The 21,697-nt window shown below is 34.0% G+C and overlaps 2 protein-coding genes across 3 annotated transcripts in view; both read right to left on the bottom strand.

The window, feature by feature from the left end:
• iPLA2-VIA (calcium-independent phospholipase A2 VIA) overlaps positions 1–17,411 on the bottom strand; it is a 217,244-nt gene extending 199,833 nt beyond the window's left edge. For both annotated transcript variants that reach the window (XM_089701329.1, XM_089701328.1), the window contains exons 1-5: positions 17,182–17,411; positions 16,894–17,104; positions 16,732–16,822; positions 16,009–16,176; positions 15,196–15,327 (exon numbers count right to left, since the gene is read on the bottom strand). In XM_089701329.1, the coding sequence (XP_089557455.1) occupies positions 15,196–15,327; positions 16,009–16,176; positions 16,732–16,822; positions 16,894–17,104; positions 17,182–17,194 (615 nt within the window). In that variant the 5' untranslated portion in view covers positions 17,195–17,411. The remainder of the gene's footprint in view (positions 1–15,195; positions 15,328–16,008; positions 16,177–16,731; positions 16,823–16,893; positions 17,105–17,181) is intronic.
• A 614-nt stretch (positions 17,412–18,025) lies between these two features.
• On the bottom strand, positions 18,026–21,436 carry ICA69 (islet cell autoantigen 1-like protein). Its single transcript, XM_089701309.1, has 4 exons — positions 20,753–21,436; positions 20,438–20,665; positions 19,971–20,204; positions 18,026–19,692 (listed from the first exon to the last, which is right to left on the bottom strand). The coding sequence occupies exons 1-4, from the start codon at positions 21,320–21,322 to the stop codon at positions 19,477–19,479; spliced, it is 1,248 nt and encodes a 415-aa protein (XP_089557435.1). The 5' UTR covers positions 21,323–21,436; the 3' UTR covers positions 18,026–19,476.
• Positions 21,437–21,697: the final 261 nt, after the last annotated feature.

Raw genomic sequence — 21,697 nt, 5'->3', positions numbered from 1 at the left:
GTTTGAGCCCGACAGTTAATTATTGTGTTTAGCTTGTTGTTTAGGAATCTACCGCGCCATCTGTGTTTTGTTTTCATATCTAAATTACGGTTGTCTGTGAGACCTGTGCCATGTAGATGATTTATGGGGACAAAAGTAAAATGCCTGAAAATCGTATTATATCCAATAAAAAAAAAATATTTGTATGTTTTTATGTCAATAATCATTAACTGAAACAAGAAGTGTATTTGGTATTTATGGTCGTGATAGTATGTGTTCGTGATGCGAAGTTTGTTAATGCATTGTAGCTTGGGGACAAATGTGATAGTACTGGAAAATTGCATTTAGTCTCTGGACAACCATGAAACTACGCACAAATTAATAAAACAATTAAAATTTTGTTTACAATAATGTTATGGCGCTATGCTCCACAACTTAGGGCTTAAAGTTACTAATGTTTGTACGCCTAACAGTTCATTTAAATATATAATCAAATCACTGGATCATTTCAGCTTTAATAAGAATAATATTGTAATTATATTATATGGGGACAGTTTAAATATAAATAATAAGGATATTGATGTAGGATTAAAAAAAATGTTAGATATTAGTAGTAAGACTAAATGTAAATTTATGTTGTGTACCTTGCCATACCTACCTGGTTTGACACAAGAACAAAATAGATTAATTTATAATATGAATTTAAAATTGTATAACCTAACAAATCATCATCGTGATGCATTTATTTACTTTGACATTAACTCATGTATTAAATCTTTTACTTTGACAAAGAATACAGTGTATCTGCCATATAGATATAAGCGTGAACTTGCTATGTTAATAGCATATAATATTAACCAGTCTGGTACATGTTCGGTATCAGACCATCGATCTACTATAATTTTATGTAGTAGTAATTTTATACATCAACCTAGATTAAGTGTAGACAGACAATCTAGCCCTAAGCTAGATTTAAACTAGTATATAAGACAACAGCTAAGCAGTGTTTTTCCATTGTGCATCAAAATATTCAAGGCTTGGCTAGCAAATTGTTAGAAATAGAATTGTTTCTGAATGATAACAATATTAAAATATTTTGTGTAACAGAACATTGGCTTAAACAATGTCAGTCGTTAGTAAATATTGAAAATTACAAATTAAAAAGTATATACTTTAGGACACAGGCTATTCACGGAGGTTCTGTTATTTTTGTACATGATAGTGTAAAATGTAAAGAACGAACTGACATTGTTAGTCTTTCTGTAGAACGGACCATTGAACTGTCCTGTGTGGAGCTGGAGCGTTATATTATTGTTTGCGTTTATAGACCCCCTTCCAGTGACTATAATATGTTTGAGACAGTCATGGAAGAAATATTAAAGCGTCTAAGCAGGAGTAAAAAAAAAGTTATAGTATGTGGTGATTTTAATATTGATTTACTTTTACAAACACAAACGGCTACACGAATTGTTAATTTGTTTCAGTCATTTAATCTATATAAACTTTTTAACGAACCCACACGAATTACACCTACTTCTGCAACTTGTATTGATAATATATACTGTGACTGCATCTGTTTAGAGAAAAATATTCTCAATACATTGACTTCGGATCACTGTGGCCAGAAAGTAGTTTTTGAATGGGATTGCATACCTACATTTAAAAGGATTAATGTTAGGCCTATAACTAAAAAAGGCATTAATAAATTTAGGAATAATATTAATAAAAACCTGCCCGTACTAAATGATCAATCCTATCCTAATAGTCCTTGTGAAATGTTTAAAAATCTTTTTAATTTAGTACATAAAGAATTTGAAAAAATATTTAAAGTTAAATCTTTAAATATTACCAAGGATTTACCATTTAGTAAATGGGCGACAGCTAGTATACATAGGTGCAGGAACATTCTTTATGAATTATATGGTATGAAGCAATATAATAAAGACCCATCTTTTCTTAGTTATGTTAGAAATTACTCAAAAATTTTTAAAAAAGTTTGTTTCACTGCAAAGCGTTTGTATATCAAAGAAAAAATACGCGACTCTGATAATAAAGTTAAAACAGTTTGGTCAATTATTAATGGTGAAATGGGTAAAAGCAAATCAAGTAATACCATAAAACTTGTAAATAATGACAGGGTTATTGACAAAAGTGCTGATGTTGCGCTTGCTTTTGAAGAATTCTTCAGTAGTGTCCCTGCTACTATTACTAATAGTTTAAATTCGTCTTCAGCACTTGCAGAGACCTTTTTGAGGGACCATGTTGCGGAGTGCAGTACATTATTTGAATTACGACACGTAACTGCTAATGATATTGTTACTGCCTTTAAGACGCTTAATCTTAAAAATACTTGTGATCTTTGGGGAATGTCCGTAAATTTAGTTAATAATATAATAGAAAATATTGCGAAAAATTTAGCTTCCATATTTAATAAGTGTTGTGACTATGGTACATTTCCTAATTTACTAAAGCTTAGTAAAGTTATACCTTTATTTAAGAAGGGCGATCAAGAAGACTGTAACAATTATAGACCTATCTCTATTTTACCAACATTAAGTAAGGTATTCGAGAAGTTAATATTAAACCAATTGAGTAGTCATTTTGCAAATAATAATTTACTGCACACCAAACAGTTTGGTTTCACAAAGGGGCGCTCAACCACAGATGCTGGAGTTGCACTTCTAACACATATATATAAGGCATGGGAAAACTCAAAAAATGCTCTAGGGATATTTTGTGACCTCTCCAAGGCATTTGACTGCGTTGAACATTGTACTTTGTTACGTAAACTTAATCACTATGGAATTAAAGGAAAAGCCCAGAACCTCATAGCGTCATACCTGCATGATAGGATACAGACTGTAGTTGTTAATGGAGAACGTTCTAGCGGTGCGTCAATTAACATTGGTGTTCCACAGGGGTCAATTTTAGGTCCCTTCTTGTTCTTGGTATATATCAATGATCTTCCCTATTATTTGCAGGATAGGTGTGAAATAGTTCTGTTTGCAGATGATACCTCATTAATTTTTAATGTGGATAGGCATGACCCAAATGTTGACGAAGTGAACAGTGCTCTTTTACACATATCTGAATGGTTTACTGCCAATAATTTATTATTAAATGCCAAAAAAACCACTTGTGTTGAATTTTTACTTCCTAATGTAAAAAAGTTGAACAGAGATATTACCTTGAACGGGGAGGTATTGCATCCTACTGAGTCTACTGTATTTCTAGGGTTAACATTGGACGAGAAACTACAGTGGGGAGCCCATGTCAACACCGCTGCAGGTAAGCTCAGTTCTGCTGCATATGCAGTCCGAAAAATAAGGCATCTCACCGATGAAGATACGGCCAGATTGGTTTATTTCAGCTACTTTCATAGCATTATGTCTTATGGAATTCTACTGTGGGGCAGGGCTGCAGATATAGAAACTATATTTATCTTACAGAAAAGAGCCATTCGCTCTATATATAATTTACGTGCTCGGGACTCACTAAGAGATCATTTTAAGAATACTGGTATCCTTACTGTACCATCACAGTATATATTTAATAATATTTTGCATGTACACAAAAGCTCTGACTTACACACAAGAGTAGGAGATAGACACGATTATGGCACAAGGAACAAGAATAGAATTGAAATGCCATTTTTCCGATTAGCTAAAGTTAAAAATTCATTTATGGGTCAAGGTATACGCTTATACAATAGAATTCCTCATAATATTAAAGAGTTTAGTAGTACTAAATTTAAAACTTACATAAAAAATGTACTAGTTCAGAGAGCGTACTACAGTATTCAGGAATATATGGACGATAAAGACCCATGGAGGGTTGTCGCGTAAAAACCACAGGACAGTTCTTTGGCATATTATGTAGTTAGGTAGATATAAGTTACATATTATGTAAATTTATTGACATTATTTAAAAGAGCAACTATGGAGTTTCTTGCCGATTCTTCTCCATAGATACTGCTTTCCGAATCGGTGGTAAATGTTAAAATACTATGTAATGACGATTCGAAAGTGCTACTAAATAGTAGTCTAATTGAATAAATGAATGTTTGAGTTTGAGTTTGAGTTTGAGTTAGAAAATATTAAAAAGAATATAATTAAAACCAATTTAACTCTTTATGATTTCATGTTTATTAATTATCGTTCAGGGACATGATGCGTGTACCGTCGGACCATTAAAAGTTGATCGACCCATGTACTTAAGTATTAAATTACGTTAGTTAACATAGTAACTTTACTAAAAACACGATGACTTTCTTTCGCGCTCGGTACCACAAACTAAGCATGTTTGTGGTAAGTGGCCCGCGTGATGCGTCACTTGACCCCCTGCGAGTTCCCCTCCGTTGCTATTGCTATGCGAAAATACATTCGTTGCTCTATTTTAGGAAAAATTTGTAATACTGTGGCCTGGGCGTTATAACACGTCCAGGGAGTTCCTGAGTGCCGATATCACCATCTTGAGGAAAAGCTTCTAATGTCGATTTAAAACTGCATACATACGAATTAACCTGTTCTAAAATTGTGAAATGAGTTCAGTTTTAAATTTGAGAAATATTGATTTCTTGTATTCCACTATTCGTTGTAGTCGAATACAAAATATACCTATTTAAACAAACTTAGGTTGGCCTACAGGCAAAAGGGATCCTATCAAATGGTAAAATTGACCTTGAATCTTAAAAGTAAGCATGAACGGACCTTCTGATAATTATTGAGCACCAAAGGATCATTTGAAACGCGCTACTATAAGAGCGAATATTGTCTAATAACAGTTTACATTGCACAGTATGTTCCTCTAAAAGTAGTGATTTCAAAGGTTCCGGTGTATCTTCAAATGAAAGCCGACTCCTTACTACACTTTAAAGCATTACAAAAAGAACATACTACGCCTTTACAGAAGATGATCTGTAATCAATTGTGAGGTTATAAGCAAACCCACTTTTATATTTGTCAGACCACACCACCGAATTCGTAGATTGTTTACCTCAAGTCATTAAGACTATGACGAAATCTGTCTGCAGTAAGACGGGCCTCTCGCTATTCGTCCGTTTCCAGAGACCGAATAGTTTCAATTCTTAATCTTTCATTAAACAAACTTATTAATCGTTCTTGTCTCATATAATTGTAATATTCGCGTCCCTACTCTAGTCATTGCTTATACTCATGTTCATCTTCAAGAGATCGAATAATATTATGATGCACCCTATTATTTGTCAAACGGTCTTCATATTGAGTAAAGTTTCAGATTCTCGAGATAAAATATGACTGTCGTGATCAGTAGTGAGACGTAATTCCCTCTCAGTGAGGGTTTCGGTCTCACGGGATAGTACAATATGCCGTTTGCGATCAGCTGTGAGACGTCTTACCCTCTCAGTGAAGGTTTCGGTCTCACGGGATAGTAGGGGAGACCGGGTTTGGTTGTCTCACGGGTTGGTTGTCACAGCGGTCTTAACACAAAACTGAACTATCGAATAAGTCTGTTGAACAGCGTGGCAAGAGCGATACAGTGACAACGCTGTTCCCACTTCGCGTCAGACCGCCCCGATCTGCCGTGATAACGTGTTTATTGTTTTCGCACAGATTTTTTATGATATGAGGACCGAATATGCTCCTCATAACATCACTTTTTGTGAACGAAACGACAGCGCGGTTTAATTTAATGCCAACACCATTAGAAAAAAGGATTATTATTAATTGTGAAAAAATATCATGATTTAAGCGCGTCACACACGGTGAAGATACTATAATATTTTATCTTAAGATACTGTTATATTTTATTACCCACAAAATTTCGCGTCATTTGTAAAAGGATGGCGGTTCTACAGGGGTCTTAGTACGCAATGACAAAAAGAAAAATGATGGTCCGAACGCTGATACCGGATGCGTTAAGATACTGTGATATAAAATATAACAGTATCTTAAGATAAAATATTATAGTATCTTCACCGTGTGTGACGCGCTTTACACTATTAACACTCTTTTAACATAAAATATAAGTCTTTGAGTGTGTAAAAATAAATCCAGCTAATTACACATCAAACTTATGTTTATAATTAGGTATACGACATGAAAATATATTAATTACCAAGCAATAATAATACAGATAAGCAGTGGTGGCTCAGTGGTGAGACCTCGAACTTCGAATCGATAAGTCCGGGGTTCGAGACCAGGCGAGCGCGCAGTAAATAAATTGATTTTTCAATTTATCTGCGCATGTTGTAACATCACCACTGCTCGAACGGTGAAGGAAAACATCGTGAGGAAACCGACATGTCGAAGAATTAAAACAGTTCGATGACATGTGTCATCCGCCAACACGCACTTGGCCAGCGTGGTGGATTATGGCCTGTACCCTCATAGGAGGCCCGTGTGGCCGTGTCCTAGCAGTGGGAACGTATATGGGCTGATGATGATGAATAATACAGATAAATACTGAACATAAGTAGGTATAATAGATATTAAGTAGTATTAGTTAAAATATACTTTGACTGTTAGTCAAAGTTTATTTTTACTAACAACATGTAAATGAAGAAGAAATAATAATTACCAACGAACTAACCTTTTCTATAATACTTAACACGGCACATTTTTCAAATTATCTTGCTCAACCCTGATTATCTTGCTCAACCCTGCTCAAAAATTTGAGGGTTTTGTTGGAACTTTAATATGTCAAAACTATGATATATCTAAACTACGATACAACTTGCTTGCGGAAATGCTCATTACAATTGTGAATCTAAAGAATAACTAACAACATACTATTCAATTTTATTGAGCTGATGAATATCTTTTGCCTGGAAGAAATCACCGTCGCCTAATAAATATACTGTGTTTTCTTATAAAACCGTTACATAATTTATTTTATCTACTTAAATAATGAAAATGATATTATATTTATAAAATATAAAACATAATATTATGTAAAATGATTAAAAATAAATATATGAAGCAACTACGATTCAAAGAAAACATCTTTTTCAGTGTTAAAATGCTCTTAGCAATCCTGGATGATGAACTGTATCATGTAGGTACTCTGATCCCAGTACGGTCGGTACCTCGATAGCCATAACGATAAATATTATAATCAGATAACCGCAAAGTCAAAATAAAAACATTACTTGTACAGTTGTTTGTGCAAAATTTACGTTTCATTTGGAATAACATTTTTTTCGGTACTAAAACGTAGTCGTTTGATATGTGGTTGGCTGCCCCTCCTCTCCTTCCTGAAAAATATCCTCCAAAATTTCCCGAGATACTTCCAATGATTGAACCATTGGACGTTGGACATTATCTTCAGTCAAAAATTGACGAAGCGGATGATTACTAATTTCCACTTAATCCTCGCTGCATCATCTTTAACATCAAATCATCAATTTTCAAGTGGTGTTGTAAAAATATCAGCAGAAATCGTCTTCCAAAGGCGATATAATTTTATGAGCATTGAATCAGTAAATAACAAAATCAAAAGTTAACTGTAAATCTATAAAAAAAGCTACTTACAAATAAAATTTTATCAAAAACTACTGTTCCCAATGCACCTCAAAATAATAAAAGAATTCATCATTTTATTATTTCATTCTAAAAGTGTAATATAATACCTACCAACAAAAAACATGAATTGCTATCATTATAAAAAATAAATACCTATAAGTAACAACTTACTTTTTGTGGGAACGCATGATGGTGAAAATTCACAAAACACGAAGATTGCATTTGATATTTTTGGTTTTATGGCATTCAATTGCTTTATAAATATCACTACATAGTACAAAAAAAGTCGCTTTCTCTGTCGACTGTCCCTATGTCCCTTTGTATGCTTAAATCTTTAAAACTTCGCAACGGATTTTGATGCGGTTTTTTTTAATAGATAGACTGATTCAAGAGGAAGGTTTTAGTATATAATTTATTAGGTTTTAGACAAAGCGGACGAACCCGCGGGCGGTAAGCTAGTAAATTTATAAAATACGAAGATTTTTAAAATTGTAACTAATGAACGCAATCAATATTAGATTAACTGTAGATAATGGTGTCTAGTTTTACTTAAAATAATAAACATCTACCCTCACTTTAAAAAATGTAGTATATTTATTATTTACACGAAATATACCTTATAGGGAAGGGAAGATATGGGCTAAAGAGTTAAATAAATAACATAATTATATTTAAATTATTAATTTCCAACTGTGTATTCGGTAGTGTTAACATCTAAATTGATTTGATTTTTACGAAATCTCATAGATGGCGCTGTTACAAAATTAACATTATACAACTAAAATTCTTTAAACTATGTTTCTCTTCCCAAGTTACTTAAATGGCATAATTTTTATAGTGTCCATCTAGATATTGTCAAACAACATATTATATATAATAAAACTAGGAAGACATTTTGGAATAGACTAACTTTATTAATTCATTACACAGACAGTGTGACCAGTTTATGCTCATAGATAATAAATGCTATTTTGTTACAACAGATACAAACGAACTTATTTCTAACACCCTCTCTTAACAAAATACTCTGACAAAATTACATCTTTTGCTACAATAACTAAACGTTACAAATGCTTCAACAATAAAAACAATCAATTGAAAAACTACATATTTATTTTAATTTACTTCCCCTATTCCCATTTGTTCTATGAATTTATAATGTTTATTAACACAAAGTGACTTAGTAAATACATCTGCTGGCATAGAAGAAGTTTCTAAATAGTTAACTTTAATTTGGTTATTATCAACACATTCTCTAGCAAAATGATGGCGTACATCAATATGCTTAGTACGTTTTTGAAACATTGGATTAGAAGCCAATTTTAAAGAACTTTGACTGTCAGTGTACAAGTCTAAAGTTACACAATCTTTTTGAACTTTTACATTCATGCCTAGACAATTTTTTATTTGACCTAAATCTTTAATCTTGAAATCTGCTTCTAATACACTTCTTAACTTTTTGTAAGAATTTACACAGTTATAAAAAACAAAAAAATCATCAACAAATATAGCTACATAAATCTTTACATTATCATGACATTTAATAAATAAACAGGGTTCATATTTAGATTTCTTGAAACCTAACTTTAACAAACTAGATTTCACTTTCATGTACCAAGCTCTAGCCGACTGTTTAAGTCCATATATAGCCTTTTTTAATTTTAAAACTTTATTATCGCAATTTATGAAATTAGAATATTCTGGTATTTCCATAAATACACATTCATCAATATTACCATTTAAAAAAGCTGTTGGTACATCCAAGTGATTCATTTTTAAATTTTGTTTAACACTTAAAGCAAAAAGTAGTCTTAAAGTAGAATAACGCAATACAGGTGAAAAAGTTTCATTATAATCCATACCTTTAATCTGGGAGAAGCCCTTAGCTACTAGTCGAGCTCTGTACCGCACTTTACCACTATTATCACATTTTTTCTTAAACACCCACTTACACTGCACTATTCTATCAGCTTCACTCCTGTCTACAAATGTCCATGCTTCATTGTCACTGAAAGCTTTAAATTCATCCATCATCGCTTGTCTCCACTGTTCCTGATCTGGTCCATTCATCGCAGATTCATAACTCAGTTCTTCATAAGTTTCCAGGTTTTCCAGAATACATAGATTGGTCATACCATATCTTTCTACTGGCTTTCTCTCACGTTTCCTAACTTGCTGTACCTGAACTTCTTCATCTATGACAGAGACAGAGAGAGACAAGATACACTGTAAAAGAAGCAGAATTTAACGACTACTTTCAAACGCTTGGTCGCCGTTTCATTGCGGGCGGTGATTATAATGCAAAGCATACTTTTTGGGGCTCCCGGTTGATACTACCTAGAGGGCGAGAGCTTCTCAGATGCGTCCAAGCCAAGAATCTGGAAGTTGTGTCTACTGGACAACCCACCTATTGGCCATCTGACAAAAATAAAATTCCGGATCTTATAGACTTCTGCATCACCAAAGGAATCCCCAAGAACAACATCACCTGTCAAGGTTCCCTAGATCTGTCCTCCGATCATTCCCCAATTCTAGTAAATGTTCAAACTGTCGCTGAAACACAAATAGAAAAATGTACACTACACAATAAAAACACTAACTGGCCACTTTTTAGAGAACTTGTCGATAAGGCATTTACTAATCAAATCCGTTTAAAATCAGCAGATGACATAACAAAAGCAGTGGAATTTTTCAATAGTAGTGTACAAGATGCAGCATGGTCGTCGACCCCGCCATCGAAACCTCCAAGGACAGATAACCTTGTCCCCAGACACGTACTTCATAAGGTAGCATTAAAAAGGAAACTACGTAAACAGTGGCAAGAAACTAGAAATCCCAATACTAAAAAGCAGCTTAATCACATCATCAGAGACTTGAAGCATACACTAGATCTAGATCGTAATGTAAGATTTAGTAATTACCTATCGGGACTGGACTCCACCGCTTCCTCAGACTACTCCTTGTGGAAGGCCACCAGAAAACTCAAACGACCTGTCAGAATATCACCCCCCATTAGAAAAACAGATGAAACTTGGGCCCGAACAGACCAAGAGAAGGCTAAGTGCTTCTCGAATCATCTGACGAACGTTTTCTCTCCTCACCCATATGAAGGCCCATTAGATCACCTCGAAGTTGTCAACAACCTTCTGGGCACAGATGTGGATACGGAAAACCCCCCGCCCAAATTCTCAAAAAAGGAGATCAGTAATACTATAAAGTGCTCTAACCCAAAAAAATCACCTGGTTACGATCTCATCACCAATCGTTTATTAAAAGAGCTGCCTGAATCGGGAATGATCTACCTAACGTCTCTTTTCAATGCCATAACGAGGCTACGATTCTTCCCTGATCAATGGAAAGTCGGGATGATTATTATGTTGCTTAAGCCAAACAAAAAACCTGAAGAGGCGAAGTCATATAGGCCCATAAGCCTTCTACCGATGGTTTCCAAAATATATGAGTCACTCCTACTGACACGCCTGCTACCCATACTCGCGGAAAAGAAATTAATACCAGATCACCAGTTCGGGTTCCGCAGCAAACATGCCACTGTTGATCAGGTACATAGGCTCACGAAAAAAATTATGGAGTCCTTGGAAACAAAAACGTACTGCTCTGGTGCTTTCTTGGACATATCCCAGGCATTTGACCGTGTATGGCACGAAGGCCTACTCTATAAAGCTAAATCCTCACTACCAAATTACCTATATGACCTTATAAAATCATTCTTGGAAAGAAGACACTTCATTGTCCGGGAAGGAGAAGCGTTGTCCGAGCTGTGTCCTATAAAGGCGGGAGTCCCTCAGGGCAGCGTGTTGGGACCTGTACTATACCTGCTCTTTACTGCCGATATACCGACACCCACAACAGTCATCACAGGTACATTTGCTGACGACACCGCTATCTTAGCAACGCATAGTGACCCAGTAATAGCCTCAGAGATACTTCAAAAGGCACTTAATGAAATCTCCCAATGGCTCAAGAAATGGCGTATGAAGGCAAATGAAACAAAATCTGTAAACGTCACGTTCACTTTGAGAAGAGGCTTATGTCCCGCAGTAAAATTAAACGACATTGTAATTCCTCAAGCTGATCATGTGAAATACCTCGGAATCCACCTTGACAAGAGATTAACCTGGCAAAAACACATCTTCACTAAAAGAAAACAACTCGGGCTACAGGCTAGAAAACTGCACTGGCTCATCGGTGGAAAGTCCCAACTGTCCCTTGAGAACAAAATACTAGTATATAAGGCTATCCTAAAACCCATATGGACATATGGGATCCAACTTTGGGGAACCGCGGCTAATTCCAATATTGAGATACTACAAAGATTTCAAAACAAGATACTAAGAATAATGACAAGCTCTCCGTGGTACATACCCAACGAGCTCCTTCACAATGACCTAAGAATCCCTACTGTGAAACAAGAGATCCAACGCTACACCAAGTCATATAAAGACCGCTTAGCGCACCACCCTAATATTCTCGCCCAGACACTTATGGGTGAAGATCATCAAGCACGACGACTGAAACGAAAAATACCTCAAGATTTGGTCCGCCCACAGTGACCACACTGTTATAATGAGGATGTGACAAAGGTCACATACCGTGCATGCCAATAATGATATGTCCAACATGCCGCTTATTGTCCCAATTATGATGGAGACAGACCGCAGCAAAAAAAAGATAAAAAAAAAAAAAAAATCTATGACAGAGTCTTCATCGGCTACTGATTGATAAGTATCATCTTGGGATGTGGATGTATCATTAACATAAGTTGGGTCATTAGGATTTGAGACTAGGCTATCTGATGAATATTCTTCTTCTTCTAAGTTTTCATTGTTCTCTAACTTTTCTTCACTATTATTTACTACTACCTGAGCTTTGTCTGATTCTGTCTTCTCCATGACTATGACATCTCTGCTCGTAGTGATCTTTCTAGTTTTTGGGTTATACAATCTGTATCCTTTAACATTATCTGGATATCCAACTAATATCAATTTATCAGCCTTTTTATCCCATTTTTGTCTTTGTGCTTTGGGAACATGTGTCATTACCTTACTGCCAAAAATTCTAACATTGCTTAGGTCTGGTTTCTCACCTGTCCACCTCTCAAATGGGGTCATCATGCCGAAACTGGCGGCTGGTGTCCTATTCTTTAAGTATACTGCAGTATTAACTGCTTCACCCCAAAAACTTTTGTCAAGGTCAGCTTCAAACAACAAGCATCTTGCTCGTTCAACTATAGTTCTGTTGAACCTTTCTGAGAGTCCATTCTGCTCCGGAGTGTGAGGATTGGTCTTCTGATGAACTATACCAACTTGTTTCAAGTAATTCTCCATCTCATGTGAGCAAAATTCACCTCCATTGTCGGTTCTCAGCTTCTTTATCTTGTTTCCTGTTTGATTCTCAACTAAACCTCGAAATTCTTTGAAATGCTGAAACACCTGGTTCTTTTCCTTCAAGAAGTAGACAAAAGTCATTCTGCTGGCATCATCCACAAACAGAAGAAAATACTTTGAATTACCAATTGACTTGGTCTCCATCGGCCCGCACAAATCTGAGTGTACTACATCCAGTAGGTTTTCACTTCTATGGTTGGCTGATGGGAAGGGTAGACGTGACTGTTTCCCCTCACAGCACACTTCACAATTCTGTATCTGAATGTCAGCTTTCTTTTCAAAAGAAACACCTATCACAGCACCTTCATTCATTTTTTGTAAGGACTTACTGTTTACATGTCCTAACCTCTTATGCCAGGTTGACATTGCCGATAATGAATTCTCTAATTTTCTTGTGTTTAACTTGTACACGCCATTAATCAAATCTGCTGTACCAATAAGCTTATTCACTTGATTGTAATATAAACAGACATCCTTTTTGAACACAACTCTATTGCCATTAACTATAAGTTGGCTTACTGACAATAAGTTTGTCGTGAGCTTTGGTATGTACAATACATTCTTCACAATCACATTGTACTGAGAATTGTTCACGCATGTCGTTATCTGTGTTTCACCAACACTTACTACAGGCATCGTCGTTTGATTTGCCACTACGATTTCTCTGTTATCGTGCACCGGTCGTGGTTGGAGTAAACATTTCTGATTCGACGTCATGTGCGCGCTTGCGCCCGAATCGACGTACCAGTCTTCTGTGCTATAACAACCGTTGAAAAACGCCGCACTAAAAGCATTTACTTGTTTATTTGCTTTTAATTCTGGACACTTGCTTTTGTAGTGACCTATTTTCTTGCAATTATAACACTTTATTTGTTTACTGCTGGTTGAAGCGTCATTGTATGACATTGACGTTGACGTTGATTTTTGCTTGCGGTTAGTGTTGCTACTTTTTCCCCGCTGATGTTTTGACAAAAAAGCAGTATCCGCTCCAGTTGTACCAACCTCCGAACACATATCAAGTAATTTCGTTTTTATGACGTCAGCGCTAATGGCGATTCCGGAATGTTCTATAGCCATTATCATCGGTGAATATTTTTCTGGGAGTCCAGCCAAAAGTAGCGATCCAATCCACTCGTCTGTGATTTCGAAATCAGTCCCCTTCAATTTCTGTGCTGTATCCACCACTTGAGATACATACGATGTCATAGTTTCACAGTTATCGAGACGTATTGAAATTAATGTTCGAAGCAAACTTATTTTTCGTTGATATCCCGAGTCATCAAATAACTGTTTCAACTTTTTCCATACACCGCCCACTGTAGTCTCACTCTTGATATGCACATATAATGAACAGTCTATCGTCATCACAAGTTTCGCTTTGGCTTTCTTCATCTCATTTTCACTGATGGCCGCCGGCACGTTTTCAATGTCAATGCCTTCCAGCAACAGAAAATTACTTGCCGCGAACGCCCAATCATCGTAATTTTCGCGTCCTTTTAACTTAGGCACATTTACTAAATAGCCTGACATCGACATTATTACTTTTACACGATAAAACTACTAGAAAAACTCGCAAATATGTGACTGGGCCCATAACCTAATAAAACTAGGAAGACATTTTGGAATAGACTAACTTTATTAATTCATTACACAGACAGTGTGACCAGTTTATGCTCATAGATAATAAATGCTATTTTGTTACAACAGATACAAACGAACTTATTTCTAACAATATATGCGTCATTTGATTATTAATTTCCAATAGTTAACGTGTGTTTGATTTTTCTAACACTTCATAGATGGCGCTGTTTCAAATTTGTCTTTATACTGCTAAGATTCATTTAACTGTTTCTCTGCCCAAATTACGTAAATGACATAGTTTTTATTTTGTAAAGCTAGATAATAGCATGGATTACTCGAAACCAACATTTAAACATGAGTCTTTAGATTGTACGCTGTCGTAGTACACGGAATATGTAAGAAAAATAAAGGCTCACAGCTCCTCCCCCGAAGGTGATATCATGATAATATGTTTAAACTATCCTCACCCGACCTCTTAGGAATATTCATGCAAAATTTGAAGTAAATCTATGCAGTACTTTTCGAGATTAGCTCGGTCAAACATACAGACAAACAGACAAACAGACAAACAGACAAACAGACAAAAATTCTAAAAACTATATTTTTGGCTTCTATATCGATTATAGATCATGTATTATGTATTCTTTAAAAAAAATTTTCAATGTACAGTTTTGACTTTCCTACGATTTTATTATATGTATATAGATGAAAATTAAATAGATACTTACATTAATAACTTCCTTGTTGCTTGCAGCTGCATAGTGAAACACAGAGTTGCCGTCAAGGTCAATGATATTGAGAGAGCATTTCATTGAAATCAAACTGTGCACCATTCTGACATTTCCAGTTCTTATTGCTATCTGTTGAATATAAGAATGTCAGTTAAAAATAAATAATTTAATTTAGGGCCGATTTTTCAATCCTTGGTTAAAATTTATCCGTCCAATAAAGTATTACACGAACATTTTAAAATGTCACCTGTAAACTGTCATATACGGACAATTAGAATACATTTTTCTAATGATAGTTTAATATTTTATTTGATAAATAAGTTTTAACCAAGGATTAAAAAATCAGCCCTTAGCTAAATTAATAAATACATATAATACTGTTATTCTATTTACTATGCATTTGCTTACTATTTGATCCATGAAAAACATTATTAATTATACTAACTACAGATGACTGTAATCTTTGTAGCTATCATCTGAAATAAACTACTTGTAATGCAGCAACAGTAGCAATTGCAGTATTTAATCCATCAGTCCTCGGAATCACAGACACAATAGAAAATCTATTGTGTCGCGCCCCGATCGGGGCTTACGGTGGTCAATGGGTTAAGAAGTTAAATTCAATAACAAAAAGAAGAAAATCCTCAAAAAATTAAAACATTTATCAAAAATTTTAGGGTACAGATTCTAGACTACAAGTCCTTGATGTTAATCAGGAATGATTCACCAAAACATAAATCTTACATAATAATATGATCATAGCAAGAGCAGATAAACATACAAAAAACATAGTCTCATATTAAAACATACCATCAAAGCTGTAGCGCCAGTCGCTGGGTCCACTTCATTGATATGCCTCTGCACATCAGGCTCATTGAGCAGCTCATATTGACCAAAGTGCGCAACCATGTGAGCCACTGTCCATGACTTGTGCTCACTCAGTATGTCACATAGCTTTTGCAGGCTTGGAACGGTGCACTAGAAAAAAAATAAGTAACTCATTTTGTTAATTTTAAAAACAATAAATTACTCATTTACAGTTTTAAACAAAGTGGGTGAACCCGCGGGTAGAAAGCTAGTTTATAATAACAGAACTACAAAAAATGCAACATTAATATTTGAAAATTTTTAAAGAACTAGCGGAAAAATGCAAATGCAATAACCGAAATTAGAGTTATATTCACATTACTATATGTTCTTAAATATAAAATTATTAATTATTGCACAATCGTCAAAACATAGATAAGAGTTAAAACTGCCCTACTTTTATATCAAAATGATAATTCTAATAGTGACCTATGCTGTTATAAAAATATGCCTGTATAACAGCCTATATTTAAACATAGGCTGCATATAAGCAATAAGGAATTTATTAATTTGTTTTTTTAACCCATTGACCACCGAGCGGCCCGATCGGGCCGAGACACAATAGATTTTCTATTGTGTCTGTGATCCGAGGACTGACGGATTAATATAATAAAAACATTTCATTATTTTTTGAGTATATATTTCAATTAAATTGGGATATCTTACCTCCTTAGTTACTTTGATATACACAGGGATCCTATCTTTAAATATAATAAACTTTTCCTCACATTCTTCTCTGTTTTCTGATCGGAATAAGCTGAAATAAACAGCATAATTTGGAATAATTTATATCACAATAGTTAATAATCTTTGATTAACTTTACCAACCTGTACATTTGATGTAAGCTCTCAGTGAAAGGTTTGTGTAAAACAATTTCGTAACACTTATCCTTATTATTTTTCCCATCTGAGGGATTTTTTGGTCCATACATAAGCATCGAATCATCCCTGTAATGTATTGGTCTCGAAATATAATTGTCGGATCTGACTTCTATAACTTTGTTCGGTGGGTCATCGACCGCAAGCCAATTCCGAAAAACTAAAAAAACGATATAAATTGTAATACCAGGAGCAATTTTCACACAAGAATATTATTTGTTGAATTTAAATACTTACAGTTGTTAAACATGTTTTTCTTTTGATATTTTCTGTTTAGTTATATAAGAGCACACGTTTCAATTTTTATCATTGCCCGAATGAGTCAATGGTCGATTATAATTATTACTTTTCTTTTTAAATCGTCGCTTTATTTTTTAATCTTGAATAGTCCGCAATAGTCCGTATTCCGTCCTTCCTTCCCTAGAGATGACACTTGAATCATGAATGACATTAGCGTTTAGAAATACGTCAATAATAATTTTAGGTATGAGCCATTTTACGGCAAGAAGTCTTGACTATTTGCCAATGTCAAATATATGAAATCTCAATAAAATATGGTCAATACTAAATAAACTTTTAGAAATTCGGACACTCATGGTGAATTTACACATTTGTGTTCGCTATTCGCATCGTAATTCGACGATATATTTTGTAGTATCGACGGGAATAATTGTTCACACATTCGTCTTACCTTTGATTACGGTCGAAAAATAATTCTTCGACGCCTATGCGAATCTACATTCTACAGGCGATTAGCGAGTGCATTGTATACATATTATGCGTATTTCTTATTTGCCCCGCTATTTGCACGAACATTGACCGCTAAAACATGGCTAAAACTACCTTTTTCCGTTTTGATCACAAAATAATTTCCTGAGGGAATGTTTCAAAAGTAGCTAAATGGGTGGTCAAGCTTCGTCATAAGATTAAAGAAGCGGGTTCGAATCCCGCCTCGTGATCGATTTTTTTTTATTCTTTAAAAATGTAAGTGCAATATTCAATAGGAATAGGGACAGAGAAAGCGACTTTGTTTAAAATATACAAGCAGGAAACATGCGTATTTAAAATAATACAAAAAACATATTCATAATAATGTTTAATAATACAATTTGATGTTCAGATTACACACATAACACAAAAACATTTATAAATTTAACTAAAACTATTTATCTTTGGTTTGAAGTAAACAAGCGAAAAGCTTTGACTAGTAAATCCTTGTTGATCATTATATTAAACATTTTTTAAACAATTTTCAGGTTATAAAAGTTCTCTTTTATGGAAAGACACCATCATTAATTCCGATTGGTGGAATATTTTCCACTTTCTTACGATTAACATAAAAAATAACAAAATATAATACTTATTGCAAATAATTCAGTTCCTATAGTTTAATAATAAGAAATCAAGCAATTGTTTTGAAACTACTTAACAATGTTTCATCCGAAAAATATGTATTTAAGAACATTAAGTTATGATAGGTACATAAAGCTACAAATTACAATAATATTCGATTCTTTTCACTCTATATTAACTGGAATGTATAATATGTTCGACTAAGTACCTATATTAAGGAATGATCAATACAAAGCAATTTTTATGTCTTCCTAATGTTTATGCAGCAGTTTACTATTAAATAAATGTGTATCACAGGGTCAGTTTTTCTGATAAATACAATAATTATTATTCATAAGCATTAGTTATAGTTAGGGTTTAGTATAATGCCTTGTAATTTAAGTGATATCTTAATTGCAATATTATAATAAACAACGAAGATAATCACCAATTAAAAATATTATTTTAATTAAACCAGTCATTTTTGTTTGTACTTCGTAGTCTCATAATGCTTTAATGGTTGTTCATTTTGTAATGTAAAAGCTATCATTAAAACATTATCAAATCTTAATTGTTATGAAATATAAGTAGGTAATGCATCTACTGTCTACAACATAATATTATAATGATTATAATTACATATGGACTGATTAATACCATAAGTAAAATACATATATTTAATTATAGAAGTTTCTTGCATGTTATCAACTTTCAAAAATAATTTCCTTGTCTAATAATAATGGAATTTGTCACTATTTCACCCCATTTAGCATAAAATATGAATAAAATTTTGGCATTAACATAATTTATTTTCTACTACTTTAATTAATACTTTCAAGAATTATTTCGAAAAATATTGTTGTTGTTTTCTAAACATTGACAAATACAAGAGAGCTTTCATGAATTGTTGAGATATTATTTAAATAAAGCAACACCATAATCATCATAATATATTCTAAAGTAGCAGATACATTATTTATCTGCTACTTTACACACAAGAAATCATCATCATAATATAAAAGTGTATTTTCTAATTTCACAGATAATATTAAACATACAATACTTAACCTACTTTGAACCAAATAAAGCAGCATAAAGATATACTATTTAAGTAATAACTAATTTAGTATCTGTGGCATTAGAAAGAGCATGACATATCTGTTACAACGACTGCACTATTTTTAATCTGTATCATACCAGTTAAGCAGCATGACTCTGATTATGATTGGATCCTGGTATATTATCAGGGTTGGCAAGTGGATCCAACTCGGCAAATAATTTGAACCAAGCAGCTTTGTCATCTTTCTTTGGTGCTGGTAGTGGTTTACTTGCTTGTGTTTGGGAAGCCTGGGAAGGCTCCTCGTTTTGTATGCTATGTGGTTGTAATGGACTCTCCATGAAGTTTCCGGTGAAGTCCTTGAAACATTAAAAAAAAACATAAATAAGGTACACAGTAAAAGAACCTGAATAGATATAGTTAAAAGTTCCTACATTCATTTTGGGGATACAAATTTGGTTTAAATATTCATAAAACCAAATTGCTATAACAATTTGGAAATATAAAATTCAATTGAATATCCAAGGTGCAAGTCTTCATCACATATTCATGCAGGAACAAAACATATAAAAGAAAATCTCGCTAAACACAAACCGAAAAAAAAGTGAAATCTATTTCTATTACAATATAGCACTACCTGCAAAAGTTGAGATGGCATAAAAGCATAATTAGCGGGCATATCCCCACCACCTAGTTGCAAACCAGCCAAATCCTCACTAATATTTCCACTTTTATCTTCATCAGTACTTATAAGAGTTCCAGAGGTAGATGCCTCCTCTTGTGTTGTAGCTGATGTCTCATTTTCAGCGTTTTGTTTTTCAGTTTGTTCATCAGCTTTTTTCGTTGTTGGACCATCATCTTTATATTCATCCTGTAAAAATTATATATCCATATGAGAATTTGTAAAAGTTCTTCATTTATATTATTTAGCTACTGGTTACTACTAATTTATGTGTTTTCTTATTTATTTATTTTTTATGAATGATTAATTACTAGAAAAACTAGGAAAGGAATTATCATGTATTTCATTACTCATGACATTGTCTCACATATTACAATCAATTCAATTAACTAATGGTTAAATCAAATGTTAAAAGAATAAACCTGAAAGAACAGCAATTGATCCTTGTCCTGCACAAGGCTTTCCTCTTCAATATCATTTTCAGACAAGCTCTTCAAGATGCAAAATTCATATTGTGGTGCAGAATTCATACTTTCAATGGTAGCGGCCAGTGTTTGTGCCACTTTTGTGGAGAAACCTAAAAACGAGTTTTGGTAGTTCGATAGAACATGAGAGAACATATTGCAACGAGCTGCAGCTAGCAAATCAATCTGAAAGGAAATTTTACATTAGTAAATAGTTTATTTATTATACCTACTTTATTTAAATAAATAATGATAATAAATATGTTACTTTACCTTCTGTAAAACATCTAGGGTCAATTTATCAAAAACCTTCTTGCTTTCTCTCACTTGTCGTTGTGCTTTGCGAAAATTATCAAGACCGCGACCAGTATCAGGATCGAGCTGTGCGCTGGTTGATTTCATCCAACTCAACGCGGCTCTATACTCGATACGTGCTTTTTCCATAGCCGACACTGTTGCACGCATATCTTTCACAGCTCGACATCTAAACGTTTCCACTTCATGATGTAGTCGCAATAGAGGACTTCTTATGGAGACTCGCTGTTGTCCAGCATAGGAAATCGCTTTACCAGCCGTCACCATGTGTTTCCCAGCTGCATCGTTGTTTTTGCCCGCATCGCGCAGAAACTTTCCCAGAGAATTTTCTTCTTGCGCAAGCACGCAAAGACGTTCTTGATACTGATCTAAAACTCGTTGCAATTGTAAACAACTCTCTGAAATGGACTGAAATAATTCTAATTTTGCATCAAGTTCGGCATCGGACGCTATTATACATTCATCCTCTTTAGTCCCTAGTTTCTTTAAAACAGTCTTTTTAGTCACCCAGTATTGATGTTGCATCATGTTTATAACACAATTTAAGAAAAATTATCAGGAAAACGTTCGATTCTTTTTCATTTGTACATTAATTAAGTATAATTTTCATGTAAATGTTCTGCGATCAAAAATTTTTGTAATATTTAATCAGTAATCACTTGTCAAAATGATATGGCATGAAATGACAAATGACATTTGACATTATACCTAATGAGGTTGACTGATAAACTTTGTAGTTTGTGCCTTTACATTGAGATTTGTAAATCAAATACATTGAGAAAATTCATAGTCTTTTATGATGATTTATTTTTTAACCTGAGTTCGAATAATAATAAAAAATACCTCCTTTATAGACCGGGAGATACTGACACAAAATTTCGAGTCATTTGTAACAGGATGGCG

Source organism: Colias philodice, chromosome 12 (assembly GCF_061535455.1).
Source record: "Colias philodice isolate Cphi_HAF_F1 chromosome 12, ilColPhil1 Martin Lab GWU primary, whole genome shotgun sequence".
Lineage (NCBI taxonomy): Eukaryota > Metazoa > Arthropoda > Insecta > Lepidoptera > Pieridae > Colias > Colias philodice.
Note: the sequence above shows the minus strand (reverse complement) of the source record. Positions and strands in the feature narration are given on the sequence as shown.

Bases quoted from the DNA above. Each gene is read 5' to 3' on its own strand.
- ICA69 (XM_089701309.1), bottom strand. From the start codon at position 21,322: ATGATGCAACATCAATACTGGGTGACTAAAAAGACTGTTTTAAAGAAA. The intron at 20,666-20,752 runs GTAAAGTAACAT...ATTTCCTTTCAG, and splicing joins CCCTAGATGTTTTACAGAAG to ATTGATTTGCTAGCTGCAGC. The intron at 19,693-19,970 runs GTAGTGCTATAT...TAATGTTTCAAG, and splicing joins TGCCATCTCAACTTTTGCAG to GACTTCACCGGAAACTTCAT.